A 23,168-nucleotide genomic window follows, 5' to 3' on the forward strand; every position below is an offset into this window, starting at 1 on the left:
CGTGAGCGTCTTGCCAGTGCCCGGATTCTGTGTGGAAGACAAGAAAGGGCAGGCAAACTCGGCCCGAGGCCCAAGAGGAGAGCTGCTAGGACCCCGGGGGTGGAGAACGGTGCTGGCTAGAGGGCGCCGGCGGTGACCGGGCGGGAGAGGCCACTTCCCAGGTTCCCGTCCGCTGCACCTGGGGAGGCGGGCAGCCCGGGACCGGGGTGCCCACGTGGGTAATGAGTGCAGTTTGGGTGAAGACCTAGTGTAGCCTTTAACTCGCGGGCAATGCCCGCGAGGTGGTATGATTATCCCCACCGTCAAGAGTTCTGATGAATTCAGGCACGGTTCTCTCCCCTCTGCCTGGAGCAGGTGTTTATCGTTCAACCCCAGAATCTTCCCTCCACCTGGGCTCCGCCATTATTCCTCCACCCTGTGACGCCTCCAACCCCCTCGCCCGACTGGAGACAAAACCGCTAGCCTAAAACTTTGCACTCTCTATGCTCCTCGCTACCAATTGCTCTCATTCCTCTTCTAACAAAGTTCTAAAAAGAATAGCGCATATTTGCTCCCTGCGTCAGTCACCCTCTACCCATAGTAGTAGTATCACTCCCACTCCTTCTCCCCCAGCAGAGACCTAAAATTGCTCTCTTGGGCTTCCCTGGTGGCGCTAGTGGTTGAGAGTCCGCCTGCCAATGCAGGGGACACGGGTTCGTGCCCCGGTCCGGGAGGATCCCACATGCCGCGGAGCGGCTGGGCCCGTGAGCCATGGCCGCTGAGCCTGCGCGTCCGGGGCCTGTGCTCCGCAACGGGAGAGGCCACAGCAGTGAGAGGCCCGCGTACCGAAAAAAAAAAAATTGCTCTCTTCACAGAGGTTTCCACTGAGCTCCCACCCTCCAAATTCAAGTACAGTTGGCAGGCATTCATAATCTCTTTGAGATTTGACAAATTGATATTGCCTCTCTCACCTTTTTATTTTTCCACGTATTTAAGTAATGTATTCTGATTAAAGAAAGTTGTTACAAATTGTCCTAAACCCAAAACACAACAGTAGTTAATACTTTGATATATTTCATCCATTTTTTATGCAGAGGTTTCAATTCCTTAGTTGTAATCCTTATGCTCCTACCATTTGCTTTTAACCATGCATGTGTTGCATATTGCTGTATGAAGAGATCATTTTAATGGCTGAAAACTCAAGTGTGTGCCATATTTTTATGCATTTATTTCACTAATCATCATTAAATTTTAATTTGTTGACAATTATTTACTCTTCTATTATGCACAAAACTTTCTCTTCTGTATTTGGAATTCTTTCCATTGGATAATTTCCCATAGAGAAGTTACTGATTGAACAGTCATGCATATTTTTAAAGTTCTCCAGAGCTGTGAAACCTGCAGCTTTCCAAGAGTGTACAAATTAACATTTACACTAACAATATCTGCTTCGTTCCATTCTCATCGTTATATGGTATTGTTTCTTAAAGTTTATTTTTGCCATTTTAATAAGTGTGGAGTGATATCACCTGGTTTGTATTAGTTTTGGTATCTGCTTAAGTCTGAACATTTTCTGAAATACTTGTTAGCTATTTTCCCCCTGTCTGAAAAGGTTATTTACAATCATTTTATTTCAGTGCTTTTTCTAATATATTTGTATTATGTCTTTTGGTGATACGAACCTTTTTAAAACCATATTTTAGAGGGGACTGTAGCTCATATAGAAGACTGCATAAAACATAAGTGTGCATCTTAGTGAATGCTAACCCAGTGATATCCATGTGAACCATCACCAGGTCAAGGAATAGAAGATTACTATTACCACACCACACTCTACTAACATGTTACCATTACTGTGGAGTGCCCAAGAGCCCAGGGGAAGCTTCCTGATTACAAATCCCTCCCTCCCTGCAGAGGTAACACTAAACCGATTTTTATGGTAATTACTTCCTCACCCCAGCCCATTTTTAAAATATGGCTTTAACACTTACACGTACATCCATAAACAGTATCCCGGTTTCGTTTTCTATTTCTTAGTTTTGATATTTTTATAAATGGAATTATATGGTATATAATCTTTTGGGGTTTGACTTCTTTCAGTGATTATGTTTGTGTGATTCATCCTAGTGGCATGTAACTACAGATCATATATTTTCACTGCTCCATAGGATTTCATTCTATGAATTTACCAGTTTATTTGTTGGTTCTACTATAGGTTTGCTCTTGGATCTTTTCCAGTGCTTAGGAATTACAAACAATGCTGTTATGGCTCTTTTCGTATGTCTCTTGGCATATACCTGCACACACACATTTCTGTTAGGTATAATATATTCTGAGGACTGTAATTGCTAGGCCATCGTGTATGCATAAATCCAATTTAAAAATAACCATCTTATTTTAGAATAGTTTTAGATTTATAGAAAAAAGAGTTCTCGTGCACCCACACCCAACTTCCCCTATTTTTAACATCTTGTATTACTAACGTATATTTGTAACAACTAAAGCAATTAATTAAAACTATTAATTCACACTTAGTTAAGATTTCACTGCTTTTTTTTCCTAGTACTCTTTCTGCCCTTGGATCCTTTCTAGGATACCATATTATCCATACTTTTAGGCATCTTGTCTCCTTAGTCTCTGCTGGTCTGTGACAGTTTCTCAGTCTTTCCTTGTTTTTAATGACCTCGACATTTTTGAGAGTTACTGGCCAGGTATTTTGTAGCATTTCATTTAGGTTTGTCTAAAATTTTCCTCATGGTTAGACTGGGATTATGGATTTAGGGGAAGAATATCACAGTGGTTATATGCCATTCTCATCAAATCACATCAGTGGTACACACTGTGAACAGTGACTTATGGTTGATGATATTAACCTTGCTCACCAGGCTAGGGCAGAGTTTGTCAGGTTTCTCCGCTTAGCAAATCACTAAGAATGATCCACACTCCTGGGTGGGCGTGGGCTGGAGTTAAGATCCACCTCCTGGAGGAAGGAATAGCTACATAAAGTATTTGGAATTCTTCTGTAAGTAAGATCTGTCTCTTTCCCCCCATTAATTTATTCATTCAGTCATTTATCTATATCAGTACAGACTTATGAACATTTGCTTTATACTTTAGGTTATAATACATTACTTACTTTTGCCATTGGGAGCTCTTTTGGGTTGGTTCTTGTATCTTTTTGACCTACCTCATCCTTTTCTTTTCCTTACTTTCTGGCATAACAAGAAGCTTTAGACTCAGTTTGTATCCTCCCAGCTCTAGAATCAGCAGTTTCTCCAAGGAGCCCTCATTCCTCTTATTGGAGAATGGTATTAGAAACCAAGATCTGGGTCTGGGTGCGTATCTCCAATTTTACTAGTTAATGCCAACAGTTCTAAAGCGCTTTTACGAATTTAAAATTCAACTCATTATTTGTCAAATTTCCTAAAAATATTTGCTGTTTTCAGTTTACCTTTTGTGTTTGAATTCCTATGGACAAGAATTTTTAATTTCAACATAGTTAACAATATATCTCCTGATTCTTGATCATTTCCCTTATTGTGTCCAAGCTGGTAAGTTCCTCCTTTTCTAAGGCGTAATGAATATGCTCTGCTTTCCGCCCTCTTGTTTGAAGTATTAACAATGTTCTGATTTATGTATCTGAGATTTATTCTGAGGATACTAATTTTTGTCTGAATGGTTTACAAGTTGTCCTAATAATCTACACTGAATGCTTCCCTTCCCAATTATGATGTTTCTTCTGTCATACATTACAATCTCATGGGAATGCCTTTTTCTGAGCTATCTGCTCTGTTTCTTTGATTTGTTATGGTAATGTCATAGAGAAGGGCTGATGAGTTGTGGAGGAAGCAGTAGAGGGTGAGGCTTTGGAATTGGTTTCAACTGGGGCAATTTGCTGCCCTGGGAAGATCTAGCAATGTCTGAAGACATTTTGTTTGTCACAACTGTGGGAGATTGAGGGTCCTAACGGCATATAGTGGGTAGAGGCCAGGAAGGCTGCTGAACATTCTACTATGCACTTACAGTATCTCCCAAGTAAAGAATTATCTGGCAAAAAATGTTAATAGTGGTGAGGTTGAGAAACTGCTATAGGAGATTACAGTGGCCCAAGAAAGGAAATCAGACAGGAATGTATGAAAAGGGTGGGAATATCCTATTTCCTAGATAAAACGTAACTTCTCCAAGACTTTCTCATCTCTACCCTTTATGGAAAAGAATTCCTCCTTCCTTTGTGTTCTGGAAGTGCTAGAGCTCAGAGGACCGCCATTATATATTTAGAGGTCTTCCCTTTCCCCTAGCCCGGTGTTCAGCACGGGGTCAGATATCAGAGCATAGCCACACAGATTTCATTAAATCTGAATTCCCAGTGTCTGGGAAAATAAAGTGAAATTAGAAGGCAAGTGGTACCTAGTAGAAAGAGAATGAATTTTGTAGTCTGATAAGCTACTTGTCAACTCTGTAACCTGGGCAAGCTTCTTAATTTCTGAGTCCCTGTATCTGTAAAATGTGGATAAAACCAAACTTTTGGGACTAGAGAAAATTTTCATAAAGAACCTGTCACAGTAGATCCTCAACAAATATGGTAATTATTAATATGTGCTGAGTGAATAATTTATTTTGAACAAATATCTTTTCATTATTATAGGTGGTAAAACTTCACATAAATAAGTTTGCAAATTGAAGTAGATCCTCTTAGGCCATGGGTTCCCATTTTAGTTCAGAACATTTTGGAATTTATGAATGCCATCGCAGAAGAGGAGCCACACCAGACAACATCTGTTTTCCTCTTCCCAAGAATGTAAACAAAGGAAGACCACAAAATTAAAAAAAAAATTCCTTCAAGAACAGCATAAAACCTTTGGGAAGGAAGCCAAAGTATAATGTACTCTCTGTCAGAGTTGTAGGTATCATATAGTAGAAACCCAGTAGGATTCAGAACTTACAGATCTTGGCTCAAAGTTTCACCTAGAAAGGCAGGAGGAAAATGAAGGAAGTATGGGATATGATGAGAGCCAAGGGGGGACAAAATATCAACAATTAAGGCATTGTTAAAATAGTATTATATGTATGGCACCCTGTAAATTAGGTGCATGTGTTATCTTCCAGTCCTTGTGGAGGTAGGTACTGTTATTTTTCCTGCTTACAGATATGAAAATTGAATTTTAAAATGGGTTTTACAAAAGGGTGGTCATTGGTCTGAGCTATCTCAGTGGGATTGTGGTAGCAACAGTTAGATTGCAGGGGACTGAGGAGGTATAATACGTAAAGTATAGAAGACTGAGGATGTTTGACTCTGAAGATGAAGGGGATATGAAGTGAAGGAAACACTCGTAAAAGACTAAAGTGGACTTGGGCGTGTTTCAGTGCTAATGGGAAGGACTTAGAGGACAGGGAGAAGTTGAGGCTAGAGAAGTGAAGAGAGATTTCTGATGGATTAAGTCCCTTAATAATTCCTGACTCTAATGAGATTCAAGGGTGAAGGAATGAGGTATAGAAAAGGGGCTAGAGCCACCTTCTTTTGTTACAGGAAAGAAGAAGGAAAAGATAGGCTCCCATGCAGTGATAACTGTACATTACATGTCACATTTTCCCTCACCTACCGTATTTTGTATGTTCTGGAGGAATTTCAGTATTCCTTTAGAAGTTTCCTCAAATTTTCTCCTTTTTGCTTCTTTAAAAAAAAAATTACTGGGTTTCCCTGGTGGCGCAGTGGTTGAGAGTCCGCCTGCCAATGCAGGGGATGTGGGTTCATGCCCCGGTCCGGGAAGATCCCACATGCCACGGAGCAGCTGGGCCCGTGAGCCATGGCCGCTGAGCCTGCGCGTCTGGAGCCTGTGCTCCGCAACGGGAGAGGCCACAGCAGTGAGAGGCCCGTGTGCCGCAAAAAAAAAAAAAAAGTTACTATGGAACCTGTTTTGGTCAGATCCTAATCTATAATCTAGATTATTTCTGCAGTCCAGTCAAAACAAACAAAACCCTAAAACAGCCGATAGCTCACAGGTTACTGTAGGAGAAAGTCCTGATTTACTTTGTAATTTTCAGATAATTCACCTTCTGTTTAAGAAGTAAAATCTCCCTCTGTACATCTTTACTTGTCCCATCAATCTTATCCAATCCCATTGGCAAGAGTAGGGGGTGGCATATGAAAGGCTGGAAAGGAGAGGGGGTTGGAGAAAGATCTAGGTTGAGTTCTAGCTGTACCACTTACTAGCTCTGTCTCTTTAGGCAAATCACTGAAGAGGAGACGAGGAACTTGAAGATACGGTTTACATGATTTCAGTACCCGTGCTAAATAAGAAATTGAATGAGTCTCTTAAGATGGCTGATAAATAAGAGGAAAACAGAGGGCTCAAAAGACTAGGATTTGATAGCATTTGAAGAACAGTCACCATGGGAGTGAAGGCATGAAACTGCTCTATTAACTGGAAGGTATTAGTTTAAGAGTTTAATTAATTTAAGGGACTCTGCAGAGTTTGGGTAGCTGCTGATGATAAAGTGTAAGTGAGAGCATCAGAGTGAAATGCTAGAGTGGAATGAGATCATAGGGGTTGAGGTGGGGGAGAATGCTGTTTGGGAAGGGCTTTAACTTTGAGCTCACCCAGAATAATTGTGGTGTTGGGGAGTGGATGTGAAAGTAGCTTGTGAGCTAAGAATGCAGATCTTCAGGGACTAGTATGGATTTGTGACCAGAGATGACATGACAAGAGGTAAATGGTGATATATGCCAATGGTGACACATGTGCTTCAAGAGTAATGATGGGGGTACAATAACAACGTTTTATAGGCTGAGATGTATGTTGGATGTTGGTGGGGGAGAGAGAGAATGAAGAAATTTGCCAATACGTAGTAGGAACCTGTCCTGAGCCAGTTGATATAGGAACTCTACCTTATTTAATCCATACCACAGTCCTCTGAGATTGGTTCTGATATCCTTGCTTTGCAGAAGAGTAATGAGAGATGAATTGCCTTTCTTTATTTCTTACAGCTCATAAGTGTGGGACTGGGAGTAACTCTTGGGAAGGTGGAAGAATCATAGATTGGTCTATATTAGAAGAATGTTTTTATGATAGAAAATGTATTACAGTGGACAGGAAGTCAGTACTGAGCCTGATACAGTAGGCTTCAATACAGGTTTGTTGAATTAATACATGTTTTTAGAGGTATTTCATTTTCTAAACTTACTTTTCCATTGGCCCCATTTATTCCACATTCTTTTGATTATTTTTTCCCCACTGAAGCTTGAATATTGATCCCTGGACAAGATGACAGATTTGTCATCTTCCTCCTTCTTTTCTGATTTGGGGTTGCTACTCTATTTGGAGGAGCTAAACAAAGAGGAATTAAATAGATTCAAGTCACTCCTAAAGAATGAGACCACGGAACCTGGATCCTGCAGGATACCCTGGTCTGAAGTGAAGAAGGCCAAGCGGGAGGATTTTGCTAACTTGATGAACAAGTACCATCCAGGAGAGCAGGCCTGGGGGGTGGCTCTCAAAATCTTTGGCAAGATGGACCTAAAGGATCTGTGTGAGAGAGCAAACGCAGAGATCAACTGTGAGTGATGCTGGACACACTTCTACGGGTGGAAAGAAGGAAGTGGTTCCTGGAGCCCATTGGTTCTATGAGAGGGACTTGGGGATTAAACCATTCTGTGGGACACAGGCTCCATGGTGCTCAAGTACGTTGGATCGTTTGAGGAACACTAAACAGGTTGGAGGGTTCTGAGTACTGTTATTCAGCCTGGCTCCTTAATTGCGGGTAATTCATCCATCTTGTACCAATTAGAATGATTAAAGGAATTGAGTGAAAAGAATTGCCCCATCTAGTGCTCCTTTGCCTAAACTACAAATAAAGTCATAGGTTGGCCTAAATTTTGAGGACACTCAAATATGACCTTAAATCTTTGCTGAAATATGAGGAATGGGCAAAAAATTATTAAGGGACATAAGGCAAAACAGTAGTTTTAGTCATTCCCAGGCGTGAAATTCTGTAGACATCTAAAATTCCTCCTTCGTATACAAGGCTTTAGAGCTCCAAAATGTATATCCATTCTTTTTTTTTTTTTTGCAGTACGCGGGCCTCTCACTGTTGTGGCTTTTCCCGTTGCAGAGCACAGGCTCTGGACGCGCAGGCCCAGCGGCCATGGCTCACGGGCCCGGCCGCTCCGCGGCATGTGGGATCTTCCCGGATCGGGGCACGAACCCGTGTCCCCTGCATCGGCAGGCGGACTCTCAACCACTGCGCCACCAGGGAAGCCCCATTATTTCTTTTGAGCCTCACCATATCCTTGTGAGGTCAGTACAGTCGAGGAAACTCAGGCTTAGACTAGACTACTTGCCTTAGAGTTACAGCGTGGGAAGCATGGCAAGAGGCATCATGCTTCAGTGTTGTTCACACCACATCACTTCACCCTCAGCTGAGCTGGTGGAGTCTGAGGCCTTGTTGGCTCTAGTTTCTTAAACCCAGATGATCATAGAATTGGACACTGAGGAAAATTCTGGCCCCTGTTCTGGCCATCACCAAATTCCCCTTGTTTTTGGTAAATCTCACGATCCTTTTGGAACCTGTTGCAGGGACAGCCCAGACTGAGACCAGAGGACACTGGGGCCAGAGAGGTACAAGGTGATCAGGAAGCAGTGCTGGGTAAGTAGATGGGCTTTTTGTCAGATTTGGGAGGTTTGTGCTTTTGAAGCATCATGGAGGAAAGTTATCTCCCGGGGGACCTTTGTTCAACCCTTGTTAACGTCTTGCAATATCCTACCTGTTCTGTGATTATTGTTCAAAAAGAGTTGACAAAACTGGCTCTCTGGACAAAGTCAGAAGCAGAACCATGTTAATTCAGAGCCTCAAAAGAGCAGTATTTGGAAATGGCCAGTCAAAAATTGACAGTCTGATGAACAAAGGTATCTTGATATCTTGTTTTATAGACTGAAGAGTCCCTGAGCTGACAGGGGTTATTTGGCTTTTTGTGTCTCCTCTCTTCCATTAGAAATGATGCTGTAGGGACTTCCCTGGTAGTCCAGTGGTTAAGACTTTGCCTTCCAATACAGCAGGTATGGGTCTGATCGCTGGTCGGGGAGCTAAGATCCCACATGCCTTTGGGACAAAAAACCAAAACATAACACAGAAGCAATACTGTAACAAATTCAGTAAAGACTTTAAAAATGGTCCACATTCAAAGAAAAATGTTTATATAAGCAGCTCATGCAGCTCAATATTAAAAAAACAAACAACCCAATCAAAAAATGGGCAGAATACCTAAATAGACATTTCTCCAAAGAAGACATACAGATGGCCAAGAAGCACGTGAAAAGCTGCTCAGCATCATTAATTATTAGAGCAAATCAAATCAAATCAGATCAAATTAATGCAAATCAAAACTACAGTGAGGTATTACCTCATACCAGTTAGAATGGGCATTATCAGAAAATCTACAAACAACAAATGCTGGAGAGGGTGTGGAGAAAAGGGAACCCTCTTGCACTGTTGGTGGGAATGTAAATTGATACAGCCACTATGGAGAACAGTATGGAGGTTCCTTAACAAACTAAAAATAGAATTACCATATGACCAAGCAATCCCACTGCTGGGCATATACCCAGAGAAAACCATAATTCAAAAAGAGTCATGCACCCCAGTGTTCATTGCAGCACTGTTAACAATAGCCAGGTCATGGAAGCAACCTAAATGCCCATCAACAGACGAATGGATAAAGAAGATGTGGTACATATATACAATGGAATATTACTCAGCCATAAAAAGGAACAAAATTGGGTCACTTGTAAAGATGTGGATGGATCTAGAGACTATCGTACAGAGTGAAGTAAGTCAGAAAGAGAAAAACAAATATCGTATATTAACACATATATGTGGAATCTAGAAAAATGGCACAGATGAACCAGTTTGCAAGGCAGAAATAGAGACACAGATGTAGAGAACAAACATATGGACACCAAGGGGGGAAAGTGGCAGGGGGTGGTGGTGGTGGTATGATGAATTGGGCTATTGGGATTGACATGTATACACTGATGTGTATAAAATAGATAACTAATAAGAACCTGCTGTGTAAAAAATAAATTAATTAAAATTTTTTTAAAAAGAAATGATGCTGTAATTGAGTTCCAGGATGGTGACAACTAGTCTGTGTAAAATGTTATTTCTAGGACCAGGTTTTCTCAGTCTTAGTTCAATACCATTTCCAGTCCCCCTACTTTGTTTTGAATTCTATATGGCTGAATTCTAGGTTATATAAATTGAATTATAATACAAAGAAAACTGGACCAGCTTAGCTCAGCTATGCTGCTTTCTAATGGGCTACATTATTTCATTCAAGAAATAATTGAGAACCTATTTTATTCTAAGCACTAATAAATAAAAATTTCTTATTGTATCAAATGATTTTGAAGGTAAGTTCCTGCTTGGACCTTAATTTCTGATACAATATAAGGAAGCTTATTTTTGTGATATAACTGACCATAAATTTGGGAAACCAAGGTTCTACCTCCATAGAAATTTACTTTGGAAAATTTGGAAGATAGATAAAAGTATAATGAAGATAGTAAAGATCATCCTTATAATCCCAATTTTTTAAAAGTACAGCACTGTATGATATTATACCATAAAAAGAAAGAGTATCTGACTTCTAATACCATACCTTCCCCTGGGGGAGAACTAAGCATAATTTAGTGGGATATGAACTTTGTTAGATGTTTGCACTGAATGCCCTAGTAGAACAAAGAAAAGAATTATATGCTTTAAAAACTAAAGTAATTCCAGCTTGAGATATGTGCTGTGAATGGAAAATATACTGTGTTCTGAGAATGTACAAAGAGAGAACTATCTATCTTTGGAGTTCAGAGAAGTCTTCCCAGAGATAGTGACTTTAAATTGAGCTCTAAAGAAGGAATCAGACTGAACTAGGAAAAGATGTAACTATATTTTCATTATACTTGGACACTTGGGAATTTCTTTTCTTTTCTTTAAAATATTCTTCAGGCTATGCTTCAATGTTCATTTCTTTCTTTCTTTTTCTTTTTTAGTTTGTACCTCTCCCTCACCTATTTCTAAATTCCTCCCATCTCCCACCCCTCTGGCAACCACCTGTTTTTCTCTGTATCTATGACTGTTTCTGTTTCATTATGTTTTTTCATTTGTTTTTTAGATTCTACATATAAGTGAACTTGTACAGTATTTGTCTTTCTCTGTCTGACTTACTTCACTTAGCATAACACCCTCTAGGTCCACCCATGTTGTCACAAATGGCAAGATTTCATTCCTTTTTATGGCTAATATTCCATTGTGTATATATACCACAGTTTCTTTATCTGTTCATCTGTTGAAGGGCACTTAGGTTGCTTCCATATCTTGGCTGTTGTAAATAATGCTACAGTAAACATAAGAGTGCATATATCTTTTTGAATTAGTGTTTTCATTTTCTTTGGCTAAATACCCAGGAGTAGAATTACTGTATCGTATGGTAGTTCTGTTTTCAATTTTTTGAGGAACCTTCTTACTGTTTTCCATACTGGCTGTACCAACTTACATTCCCACCAACAGTGCCTGAGGGTTCCATTTTCTCCATATCCTCGCCAACACCTGTTATTTGTTGTCTTTTTGATAATAGCCATTGTGACAGATGTGGGGTGATATCTTATTGTGACTTTGATTTGTATTTTTCTGATGATTAGTGATGTTGAGAATCTTTTCATGTGCTGTTGCCCATCTGAAGTCATCTTTGAAAAAATGTCTATTCAGGTCCTCTGCCCATTTTTCAATAGGGTTTTTTTTTAAAATAACTTTATTTATTTTGCTGCATCAGGTCTTTGTTGCTGCACGTGGGCTTTTCTCTAGTTGTGGCGAGAGGGGCTACTCTTCGTCGCAGTGCACGGGCTTCTCATTAGGTGGCTTCTCTTGTTGCAGAGCATGGGCTCTAGGCGCACGGGCTTCAGTACTTGTGGCACTCGGGCTCAGTAGTTGTGGCTCGTGGGCTCTAGAGCACAGGCTCAGTAGTTGCGGTGCACGGGCTTAGTTGCTCCACGGCATGTGGGATCTTCCCGGACCAGGACTCGAACCCATGTCCCCTGAATTGGCAGGCGGATTCTTTTTTTTTTTTTTTTTTGCGCGGTACGTGGGCCTCTCACTGTTGTGGCCTCTCCCGCTGCGGAGCACAGGCTCCGGACACGCAGGCTCAGCGGCCATGGCTCACGGGCCCAGCCGCTCCGTGGCATGTGGGATCTTCCCGGACCAGGGCACGAACCCGCGTCCCCTGCATCGGCAGGCGGACTCCCAACCACTGCGCCACCAGGGAAGCCCGCAGGCGGATTCTTAACCACTGTGCCACCAGGGTTTTTTTTAATGTTGTGTTGTATGAGCTCTTTGTATAGTTTGGATATTAACACATTAATGGATATAGTATTTGCAAATATCTTCTCCCATTCAGTAGATGGCCTTTTTGTTTTGTTGGTAGTTTCACTGTGCAAAAGCTTTTTATTTATTTATTTATTTATTGAAGTATAGTTGATGTACAATATTATATAAGTCACAGGTGTACAGTATAAGAATCATAATTTTTAAAAGTCTATTTATTGTTATTATAAAATATTGGCTATATTCCCCGTGTTGTACAATATATCCTTGTAGCTTATTTTGTATGTAATAGTTTGTACCTCTTAATCCCATACCCCTATAGTGCCCCTCCCCCCCAACTGGTAACCATTAGTTTGTTCTCTATATCTGTCAGTCTGCTTCTTTTTTGTTATATTCATTAGTTTGTTGCATTTTTTTAGATTCCACATATAAGTGATATTATATCTTTCTCTGTGTGACTTATTTCGCTTAGCATAATACCCTCAAATGCAAAAGCTTTTTTAAAAAAAAGCTTTTTAGTTCGATGTAGTCCTATTTGTTTACTTTTGCTTTCATTTCCTTTGCCTGAGGAGGCATATCCAAAATAATATTGCTAAGACCAGTGTCAAAGAGCATACTGCCTATGTTTTCTTCCAGAAGTTTTATGGTTTTAGGTCTTAACACTTAAGTCTTTTTAAAAAAATTTTTATTGGAGTATAGTTGATTTAAAATGTTGTGTTTCTACTGTACAGCAAAGTGATTCAGTTATACATATACATATATCCACTCTTTTTTAGATTCTTTTCCCATATAGGTTGAGTTCCCTGTGCTCTACAGTAGGTCCTTATTAGTTTTCTATTTTATATACAGTAGTGTGTATATGTCAATCCCAATCTTCCAATTTATCCCTCCCCCACCATTTCCCCCCTGGTAACCATAAGTTTGTTGTCTACATCTGTGACTCTATTTCTGTTTTATAAATAAGTTCATCTGTACTATTTTTATAGATTCCACATTTAAGTGATATCATATAATATTTGTTTTTCTGTGTCTGACTTACTTCACTCAGTATGGCAATCTCTAGGTCCATCTATGTTGCTGCAAATGACATTGTTTCATTCTTTTTTATGGCTGAGTAATATTCCATTGTATATATGTACCACACCTTCTTTATCCATTCCTTTGTCGATGGACATTTAGGTTGCTTGCATTGCATTTAAGTCTTTAATCCATTTTGAGTTTATTTTTGTATATGGTGTGACAAAGTAGTCTTTTGCATGTCAGCTGTCTATTTTTCCCAACACAATTTATTGAATAGGCTCTCTTTTCTCAATTATATATTCATATTTCCTTTGTTGTAGATTAATTGACCATATAAGTATGGGTTCATTTCTGGGCTCTCTTTTCTGTTCCATTGTTCTGTGTGTCTGTTTCTGTGTTAGTACCATACTGTTTTGATTATTGTAGTATAGTCTTAAGTCAGGGATTATGATACCTCCAGCTTTGTTTTTCTTTTTCAAGATTGTTTTTGCTATTTGGGGTCATTTGTGTTTCCATACAAATTTTAGATTGTTCTGGTTCAGTGAAAAATGCCCTTGGTATTTTAATTGGGATTGCATTGAATCCGTAGGTTGCCTTGGGTAGTATGGTCACCTCCACTTTCTGGAGAGTTTTTTTCCTAAATGGATGTGAATTTTGTCAGAAGCTTTTTCGGCATCTATTGAAGTGATCGTATGATTTTTATTATTTAATTTGTTAATGTGGTGAATCACATTGATTGATTTCCAGATACTGAAATCTCCTTGGGGATAAATTCCACTTGATCATGGTGTATGATCCTTTTAATGTATTGTTGAATTTGGATTGCTAGTGTTTTGTTGAGGATTTTTGTGTCTGTGTTCATCAGTGATATTGGCCTGTAATTCTCTTTTTTTGTGATATCTTTGTCTGGTTCTGGTGAGTGGGTGATTGTGGCCTCATAGAATGAGTTTGGGAGTATTCCTTCCTCTGCAATTTTTTGGAATAGTTTCAGAAGGATAGGTGTTAACTCTTTTCTAAATGTTTGATAGAATTCTCCTATGAAGCTATCTGGTCCTGAACTTCTGTTTGTTGGGAGTTTTTTAATCACAGTTTCAATTTCAGTACTTGTGTTTGGTCTGTTCATATTTTCTATTTATTCCTGGTTCAGTCTTGGGAGATTGTACCTTTCTAAGAATTTGTCCATTTCTTCCAGATTGTCCATTTCATTGGCATATAGTTGCTCGTGGTAGTCTCTTATTCTTTGTATTTCTGCAGTGTCCATTGTTAACTTCTCCTTTTTCATTTCTAATTTTATTGATTTGAGCCCTCTCCCTGTTTTTTTTGATGAGTCTGGCTAAAAGTTTATCAATTTTGTTTATCTTTTCAAAGAACCAGCTTTTAGTTTCATTGATCTTTGCTATTGTTTTCTTCATTTCTATTTCATTTATTTCTGCTCTGATCTTTATGATTTCTTTCCTTCTACTAACTTTGGGTTTTGTTTGTTCTTCTTTCTCTAGTTGCTTTAGGTGTAAGGTTAGGTTGTTTATTTGTGATTTTTCTTATTTCCTGAGTTAAGACTGTATTGCTAGAAACTTCCCTCTTAGAACTGCTTTTGCTGCATCCCATAGGTTTTAGATCATCGTGGTTTCATTTTCGTTTGTCTCTAGGTATTTTTTTATTTCCCCTTTGATTTCTTCATTGACCCATTAGTTGTTTAGTAGCATACTGTTTAGCCTCCATGTGTATGTGTTTTTTAGTTTTTTTCTTGTAGTTGTTTCTGTGTCTGTTTCTGTGTATTAGGTAGGTCAGTTGTGCTTCCTAATCTTGGGGAAGTGGCTTATTTAGGAGCTGACCTGAGGCCCAGTAGCACACTTCCCTCTGGTCAACAGAGTTATATGCTCTAGTGGTGACTCCTGTCTGGGCTGCATGGGCCCTTCTGTTGTGGCAGGGCTACAACAGGCCACATGCGTACCGTGGACACACAGGTAGGCATGGCTGGCCCCTGGCCTGGTTGCTAGGCCCTGCCTAGTGCAGAAGCTGCTGGCTGCTGGTGGAGCTGGTCCTGGAGCAGCTGGCTGCATGGCCTGGGGGGTCCCTGTCCTGGTGCTGTCCCGCTGGTGAGTGGGGCTGGGCCATGGGTGGCCGGCTGCAGGCCCAGGGTTTCCAGAGCTGGTGTTGACCTGCTATTGGGTGGGGTTGGGGTGTGGTGTGACTGGCTGCACGGTCTGGGCTGACCTGTTGGTCGGTGGGGCCGGATCACAAGGTGGCTGGCTTTGGGAGTACAGGGGTGCCAGGACTGGACCAGTCTGTCCTGGCACCCCTGGGTGGAGCCAGGTCCAGAGGTGACTGGCTGTGGCGCTCTGAGGGGTTCCAGGGCTAGTAATGACCCACTAATGGGCAGAGCCAGGTTTGGGGTGGTAGATGAGGGCAGGTTCTGGGGTTAGTGCTGGCCCACTGGTGGTTGACGCTGGATTCCAGGGATGCTGGCTGAGGGGCCTAAGATATCTTGGAGCTGGTGTGTCCACCCGCTGGTAGGCAGGGTCCAGGGACTGGTGTCTGCCCACTGGTGGGGGTCTGGGGGATGGGTCCTGGGCCAGCTGGGATGCTCAGGGGTGCCTATTCCTTCTATCGACTTGCTGGTGGGTGAAGCTGTGTCCCTACGTGGTTGCTGCTTGGTGTGGGGTGCCCCAGGACTGGTGCCAACCAGCTGGTGGGCAGGGCTGGGTCCTGGTGCTAATGAGCTAGGGGAAGGACTCCAAAATGGCTCTTGGCAGCATCAGTGTCCTCGTGGTAGAAGGAACTCCCCAAACAGCTGCCCTCAGTGTCTGTGTCCCATGGGTGAGTCCCAGTTGCCTCCTGCCTCTCTGGGAGGCTTTCCAAGATCAGATACTAGGTCTTACCCGAGCTCCTTTCAAATTACTGCTTTTACTCTGGGTCTCAACATGTGAGATTTTGTATGTGCCCTTTAAGAGCAGAGTCGTGTTTCCTACAGCCCTCTGGCTCTCCTGAAAGTAAGCCCTGCTGCCTTCGAAGCCAAACGTTCTGTGGGCTCATCTTCCCAGTGCAGGACCCCAAGGGTGGGAAGCTCGATGTGGGGCTTAGCCGTCTTGCTCCTTGGGGAGAATGTCTGCAACTGTTCATGTCCACTAATGGTTTATCTGTATAAAGCGGATGATTTTGATCTGTAGATTCAGATCTGTGTTCAGTTCCTATCTGGGTATTATTGTTAATTGTTGCCTGTGTTCTCCTTTTAGCTGGATGATGGCTCTGTTCTCCACATACATCCTCTTTTTTCTCTGTAGAATAGAAGTACGGGGAAGAGAAAAAGTATTTCTGGAACGAATCTAATTTTTATTTTCCATCATTAATTTCTGCATTGTGGGTTCTGTTTTTTCAGTTTATAATGTGGGTTTTAAATCTACAAGAATATTTTTGTTTTATTTACATTCTTTTCTCATTTAAACCAGCTGTACTTTGATTTCAGCATGTGTCACTTCCTGGTCCTACTCTAAGTGCAATATTCTTAAGATTGAAAATCATAGAATTAATTCTGATCATGTGTATCTTCTGGCTCCCTTCTAACTGATTTAGGTGACGGAGCAGAATACAGAGTTCAAATAAGGGAAACATTTTGCATCATGTTAGATAAGAACCATTTGCTTGGAGAATCTGAAAACTTCTGTCATGAAATTGCTCAGGAAGGCCGAGAACTGTTGGAACGTTTGTTTGATGAGGATGTCAGAACAGGTGAGCAGCCTGTTCTGCTGATCCTTCAGGGGGCTGCGGGAGTTGGGAAGACAACCTTGGTGAGAATGGTGATGTTAGACTGGGCACAGGGCAGCCCCTACCAGCAGAAATTCACCTATGTTTTTTATCTCAATGCAAGAGAAATGAACCAGTTGAGAGAGAGAAGCTTTGCTCAAATGATATCAAAGGACTGGCCCTGCACAGAAGGCCCCATTGAAAGGATTCTGTCCCAGCCGAGTAGTCTCCTTTTTATTACTGATAGTTTTGATGAACTGAACTTTGCCTTTGAGGAACCTGAGTGTGTGCTGTGTACAGACTGGACCCAGGTACACCCCATGTCCTTCCTCATGAGTAGTTTGCTGAGAAAAGTGAAGCTCCCTGAGTCGTCCTTATTGGTGACGACAAAACTCACAGCTTGTAAAAAAACATAGGTAAAAACATAGGTAAATTTCTGCTGGTACGGGTTGCCCTACCTCAGGGTTGCCACACCTCAGATCATCAAACATTAGATTCTCATAAGGACCTTGAAATCTAGATGCCTCGCATGTGCAGTTCACAGTAGGGTTTGCGCTCCCATGAGAATCTAATGCCACAGCTGATCTGACAGGAGGCGGAGCTCAGGTGGTAATGCGAGCAATGGGGAGCGGCTGTAAATATAGCTGAAGTTTTGCTCGCTTGCCCACCTGCCGCTCACCTCCTGCTCTGCATCCCGGTTCCTAACAGGCCACGGACCAGTACCAGTCCATGGCCCAGGGGTTGGGGACCCCTGGTTTAAATGTTTAAGCCCTAACTTTTTAAACATAAATAACATGGGATATAAGACAATACATTGATTTTGCTATTTTAATTTGAATAGTATGAAGAAAAAATGGTAACAGATTGTTGTAAGAATGTAATTTATTTTCTCTCTTTGAAGTTTAATTTCTTTAGATGTCTTTAGATAAACACAAATTACTAATTTTTTTTTTTTTTTTTTTGCGATGTGCGGGCCTCTCACTGCTGTGGCCTCTCCCGTTGCGGAGCACAGGCTCCGGACGCGCAGGCTCAGTGGCCATGGCTCACGGGCCCAGCCGCTCCGCGGCATGTGGGATCTTCCTGGACCGGGGCACGAACCCATGTCCCCTGCATCGGCAGGTGGACTCTCAGCCACTGTGCCACCAGGGAAGCCCCAAATTACTAATTTTTAAAATATTACATTATTCCAAGTTTCTAAAATCAATTAGTAAGTTTAGAAAGTATATTCAAGTTAACATTAAGGAGAGTATAGCCGCTGTTAGTAACTAAGAATTTAGCAAAACAGTATTATATCTCAAGCTTGACCCAGATAGTATAGTGTTTGTAATATTGTCTCATTCCAAGATTTATAAGATCCTAATTTATAAAGATGTTAGTTATTTATTTAACTCATTTAAATTATACACCCAGATTTATATTTATATTCTTTTAAATATTAACATAATTATAAAGCAGAAACTAACACACCATTGTAAAGCAATTATACTCCATTAAAGATGTTTTAAAAAAAATAATAAATATTAACATAAGTAATGATTATTTGACCTATAAGGGAACTGTAAGAGATTTAGGAAATTCTTTAGTTTAGACTTACTGTTAAAGAAATGCTAAGCCTTACGTGATCTAAGAAAACGTGTGCATTTTTATTTCTCACTTTAGTAAAATCAGGGAGAAGTCCCATAGCCATTTTAGGTCTCAAATTTTAGACCACATTGATTTATCTAATGATTTACTTTGCTTTAGAACAGGCCCATGAAGCCTGTCTTATTAACGTAAAAGCTCTTTCTCTTGTGAGCACCATTCCTCTGGCACCTGTGGTGCATTCGGCCCATACGTGGGGAACACATAACTTCTGCAACCATACTGCTTTAGCAACAACTCCATTCTGCCATATCTCAATGTCTAGTTCATATCAGAAAAATAATCTCACACTCAACAACAAGAAATTCTTGGGCAACCTGAAAATTAAGCAGCAGGCATTTTTAGAAAAGAAAAATATATTCAGACAGCTGTTCTGAATATAATAAGAACAATAAAATCAATCAATAAGAACAACAAAAAAATAATAATTATAATGTGCTTACTTTGAAGGGGCTTTGGGAATTTTCAGCCCAGGGCCTCGTTTTAGTAGCAATATTAAGAGATTATAGGGCTGGTTCTCCAATAGGACCCAAAAGTAAGTTAATGTATCTCCTCCGTTTCGCTGGTTCATATTTAGGGATAAGTATGGAGCCACAAACCTCAGCTCTCATCTTCCCTTTTGACTGAGTCACTGGTGATTGATGTTACATATTAATATAAACGAGACAGGACCTTCAAACTCTAGGAAGAGAAGAATTCTATATATTTTGTATTACCTTAATGCATGTGAGAGGAGAGTACTGATGATCTTTTTTTCTGCTTTAACAAAATTCTTTCAGTATTTGTAACATGTAGGAATTCCAAAATATCAATTTGAATATTGCAAGAGAGACACATTTTTATATAAGACAATCAAAATTACAGACTTAAAAGCACTTAAGGGTTGTTTTCACAAGACATAGCAACAATTTCTAAGGTCCAGGTATCTTGTAAGATTCCCTTGTTATGATAAAACAATAAAGCACAGCAAAAATGTTCTTACAAAATATTTTCTGACTTGTAATACCATCTGCTTTTCTTTGCAGACGCAAGGGAAAGAGGGAACATTTTCTTTTCATGAGGCTGAGATTTCATTCATAAAGCATTAGGAGGTCCATAGCTGAAGTTCTATTAATTGGCACGAAGAAAAGAAGAGAGTTTGAGAAGCTCAGACTTATACTATGGAAAGGATAAGAGCAAAATAGATTATGAACAAAGGGACTCGGGGGCGTGTACTATTTATATCTCCAGTTAGAAGCATTTTTTAATGTTTTCAGTACCACTTCTATTTCTTGATTCACAAATGAGCTACATTTTGTTTCATTTTTGTTTTGTGTCCAGGTATGTTGGAACATTTGCAAGTTATAGTGCCTGTTTTTAATTGATGATTATTAGCTATTACTCTTCAGGGTTCCCCCCCCCCAAATATATCTTGATCAAATTCAAAAGGATTAGAGCATTTAAAATACCCTTATGTAAGGCAGTACCTTTAGTATACCTCGATCATACAATTTCCAGTATGTTCATTTAATCTAGGATTACAGGGGCTAAATATTTTACCCTTTGAACTCTTTCAAAACTTTTCTGACTTTTTATCATGGCAACACATGAATACAATTATTTAGACTCAATTCTGTACACTTAATTTTTAATCAATGTATACTGCTAGTTTTTGGTTTTGTTTTCTTAAACTCACCTTTCCCACTGTATAAAATCTTAGTTTTGATTCATTGCATGATTGGGTGGTACAATTTTAAACTAACGTTTTCATGCAATGTGTGTGAATGATACATTTTATGACTTCCTTTATGTCCTTTGACTGTCTTCACAGATGAATGACGTGTATCTTGGTCTTAGGCCTCCACTGTGTTCTTCACACTTTGACTTTGTTACATTACTTTTTTCTAGTGTTCTAAAGAGAAGTCTAAGGATAACCTGACACTTCAACCCCTTAACTCCCTCCCACCTTCCCAGACTTTCTCACTAGTGTTCTCAGGATTTTTTTAAATTACTTTTACATTTTATTACTTTTGATCTGTGGGAAACCTTTCTTTATTCCCCTCAGAAATGATTTCTTTAAATTGGTTTTTTAAAATGACATCAGGGCTCACTCTGTTGCACGTGCTGTCTCTGTCTCTCTTTTTTAATAGCATCTAATAGTCATTAGTTGTAGCTCTGTTCCTATATAACTCTTACTTATTTTTTGTCCTCTAAATCTTTTTCCCCCTTCCTTCTTGGGGAGTTTCGCATATTTATTTATATTGATTTTGCTTTTCATTTCTTCAAATTCAGATTTCAGTTCTCTATTGTTTTTTTTTGACTTTTTTTTTTTTTTGAGGCATGCGGGATCTTAGTTCCCCAACCAGGGATCGAACCTGTGCCCCTTGCGGTGGAAACGTGGAGTCCTAACCAGTTGACCTCTAGGGAATTCCCCTGATCTCCACTTCTGATGTGGTATTCTTGTTTCACAGAGTCTTCCTATACGTTTAAAATGTAAGGGAAGCCTTTCTAAGCACTTTCTTCTGTTTCCTAGTTTTCTGGGTTTTACACATGTGCTTATTTTCTGTCCCTTAGTGTAATGTTTTCTTTCTGTTAAGCTTTAATATTTTATCCACAGGTCCCATAATATTGGAGTCTCTTTTCTGCCTAGAAGAGCTCTATCCAAACATAGTTTATAAGATTTCCCTTGTTTCCCTAATTGCCTACCTGGCTGCTGATATAAACCCTTTTGTATTAATCTGCTCAGGCTCCCATAACAGAATACCCAAAATAGCACAGACTTAAACAATATAAATTTATTTCTCACAGTTCTGGAAGCTGGAAGGTCAAGATCAGGGTGCTGGCAGGGTTGGTTTCTGGTGAGGCCTCTCTCCCTGGCTTGTAGATGGCTACCTTCTCACTGTGTCCTCACATGGCCTTTTTGTGCGTGTGCTCACTCCTGGTGTCTCTTCCTCCCCTTATGGGGACATCAGTCCTATTGGATTAGGGGTCCACTCTTACAACCTCATTAACCTTAACTACCTCCTTAGAGGCCCTGTCTCTAAATACTGTCACATTGGGCTGGGGGGTAGGACTTCAACATACAAATTTGGGGAACAATTCAGTCCATAACAACTTTTCAAAGCAAGGTGAGGTTTTCGGCCTTGAGCCATGTTCTAGGTCACCCACTGAGGTCTAATTCTGGACTGAGGAGGGAGTTTCTCCTGTTCCTACCTCTCTATACCCTGATTTTGATGTAGAGAACCAATTCTCAAGGGACTCAAGTTGATACGTCCTTGATTAATGGGAGTAAATGGAACAATTCCAAGTTCCAGGAATGCTGCTGCCTGACTCTTCTTACCAATAGCTGATATTAGCCCCAGCCATGGTCAAAGCCCAAGTCGTCTCTAGATATGAGTCTCTGAAAATAGGGGCTCTACATGTACTTCTTATTTTCTTCTTCTGTTTCCCTTCCTCTTTTACTTTATTTTTAGAAACCATTTTATTTTATTTCTGATTTCCTTCTCATTTTCACTGTTAAGGACAGGGTTCCTCAGAAAACATAGGTTGGTTCCCATGAAGAAATGAGCTCCTGGCAGACAGTTTTGTGGTTGTCACAGCTTTTACGTCTGATTTCCTGCCCACCTCTATTCTGTTTCAGAAGTCAAAGAATGCAAGGATACAGCCATCCTCCAGTCTACCTTCTTCCAAGTTGTAGTTAAAGGAAATTTCTCCCAGATTAAAAAAGATTATAATGTGAAGATATTTTTAAATGCTTGCATACATATTTCGTGGGGGAGCTGGGGAGGTGGGGATGGAAGAGACAAGCTTCCTCCCCTCCCCTCCCTAACTCTCTATCAGAGCCCTGTGCTTTAGTTAAATCATTCTCATTCTGTGTCGGGAAGCTGGATTTTCAGAACAAGTCCCAAAGACTGGGAAACCACACCCTCTGGCTGGGTGAGTGGGGGTTATAATTATTCTCTGAGGAGTGGTCATTTCTATTTTCCTGTATTGTTTTCCAGCTTGGAATCAGTCCTGCGACCTAACTACGGTTTGTTGCCGAAATATCTCTAAGACTCTCATCAGAAGCCAAAGCTTGTTATCTCTGAATCCATCAACTAATAATCTCTTGGATGACAGAGTGAAGATGTCCTGTGAGGCCTTAATGCATCCAACGTGTAACCTAGAGAGATTATCGTGAGTCTTACTGTACTATTTTCTATAGATTCATTTTGTTCAGTCTTGCGTAGCTTAATTATGACCTGAATGGGGAAACTGCTTGGGTCCTGACATTAATTGGCTCATTCATCAATCCTGCAAGACCTCCTCCTTTTCTTTTTCTACCTCCCTTCCTCTTTCACTTGACTTGTAGGCATCTCTTTATGATGGACATCTTATTTTCATTGTTTTCGAGGCTTATCCTCTCTCCTCCTATGTTTTGTTTCATCATACCCTGTCCATAG

General features: G+C 40.4%; 1 protein-coding gene across 1 annotated transcript in view; it reads left to right on the forward strand.

Moving 5' to 3' along the window:
• The first annotated feature begins 7,241 nt into the window (after positions 1–7,241).
• NLRP14 (NLR family pyrin domain containing 14) overlaps positions 7,242–23,168 on the forward strand; it is a 44,291-nt gene continuing 28,364 nt past the window's right edge. Inside the window, 5 exon segments of the mRNA XM_060019675.1 lie at positions 7,242–7,533; positions 8,553–8,565; positions 8,567–8,622; positions 16,936–17,508; positions 22,728–22,902. Coding sequence (XP_059875658.1) covers positions 7,242–7,533; positions 8,553–8,565; positions 8,567–8,622; positions 16,936–17,508; positions 22,728–22,902 — 1,109 coding nt within the window.

This window comes from Delphinus delphis, chromosome 8 (assembly GCF_949987515.2).
Source record: "Delphinus delphis chromosome 8, mDelDel1.2, whole genome shotgun sequence".
Classification (NCBI taxonomy): domain Eukaryota; kingdom Metazoa; phylum Chordata; class Mammalia; order Artiodactyla; family Delphinidae; genus Delphinus; species Delphinus delphis.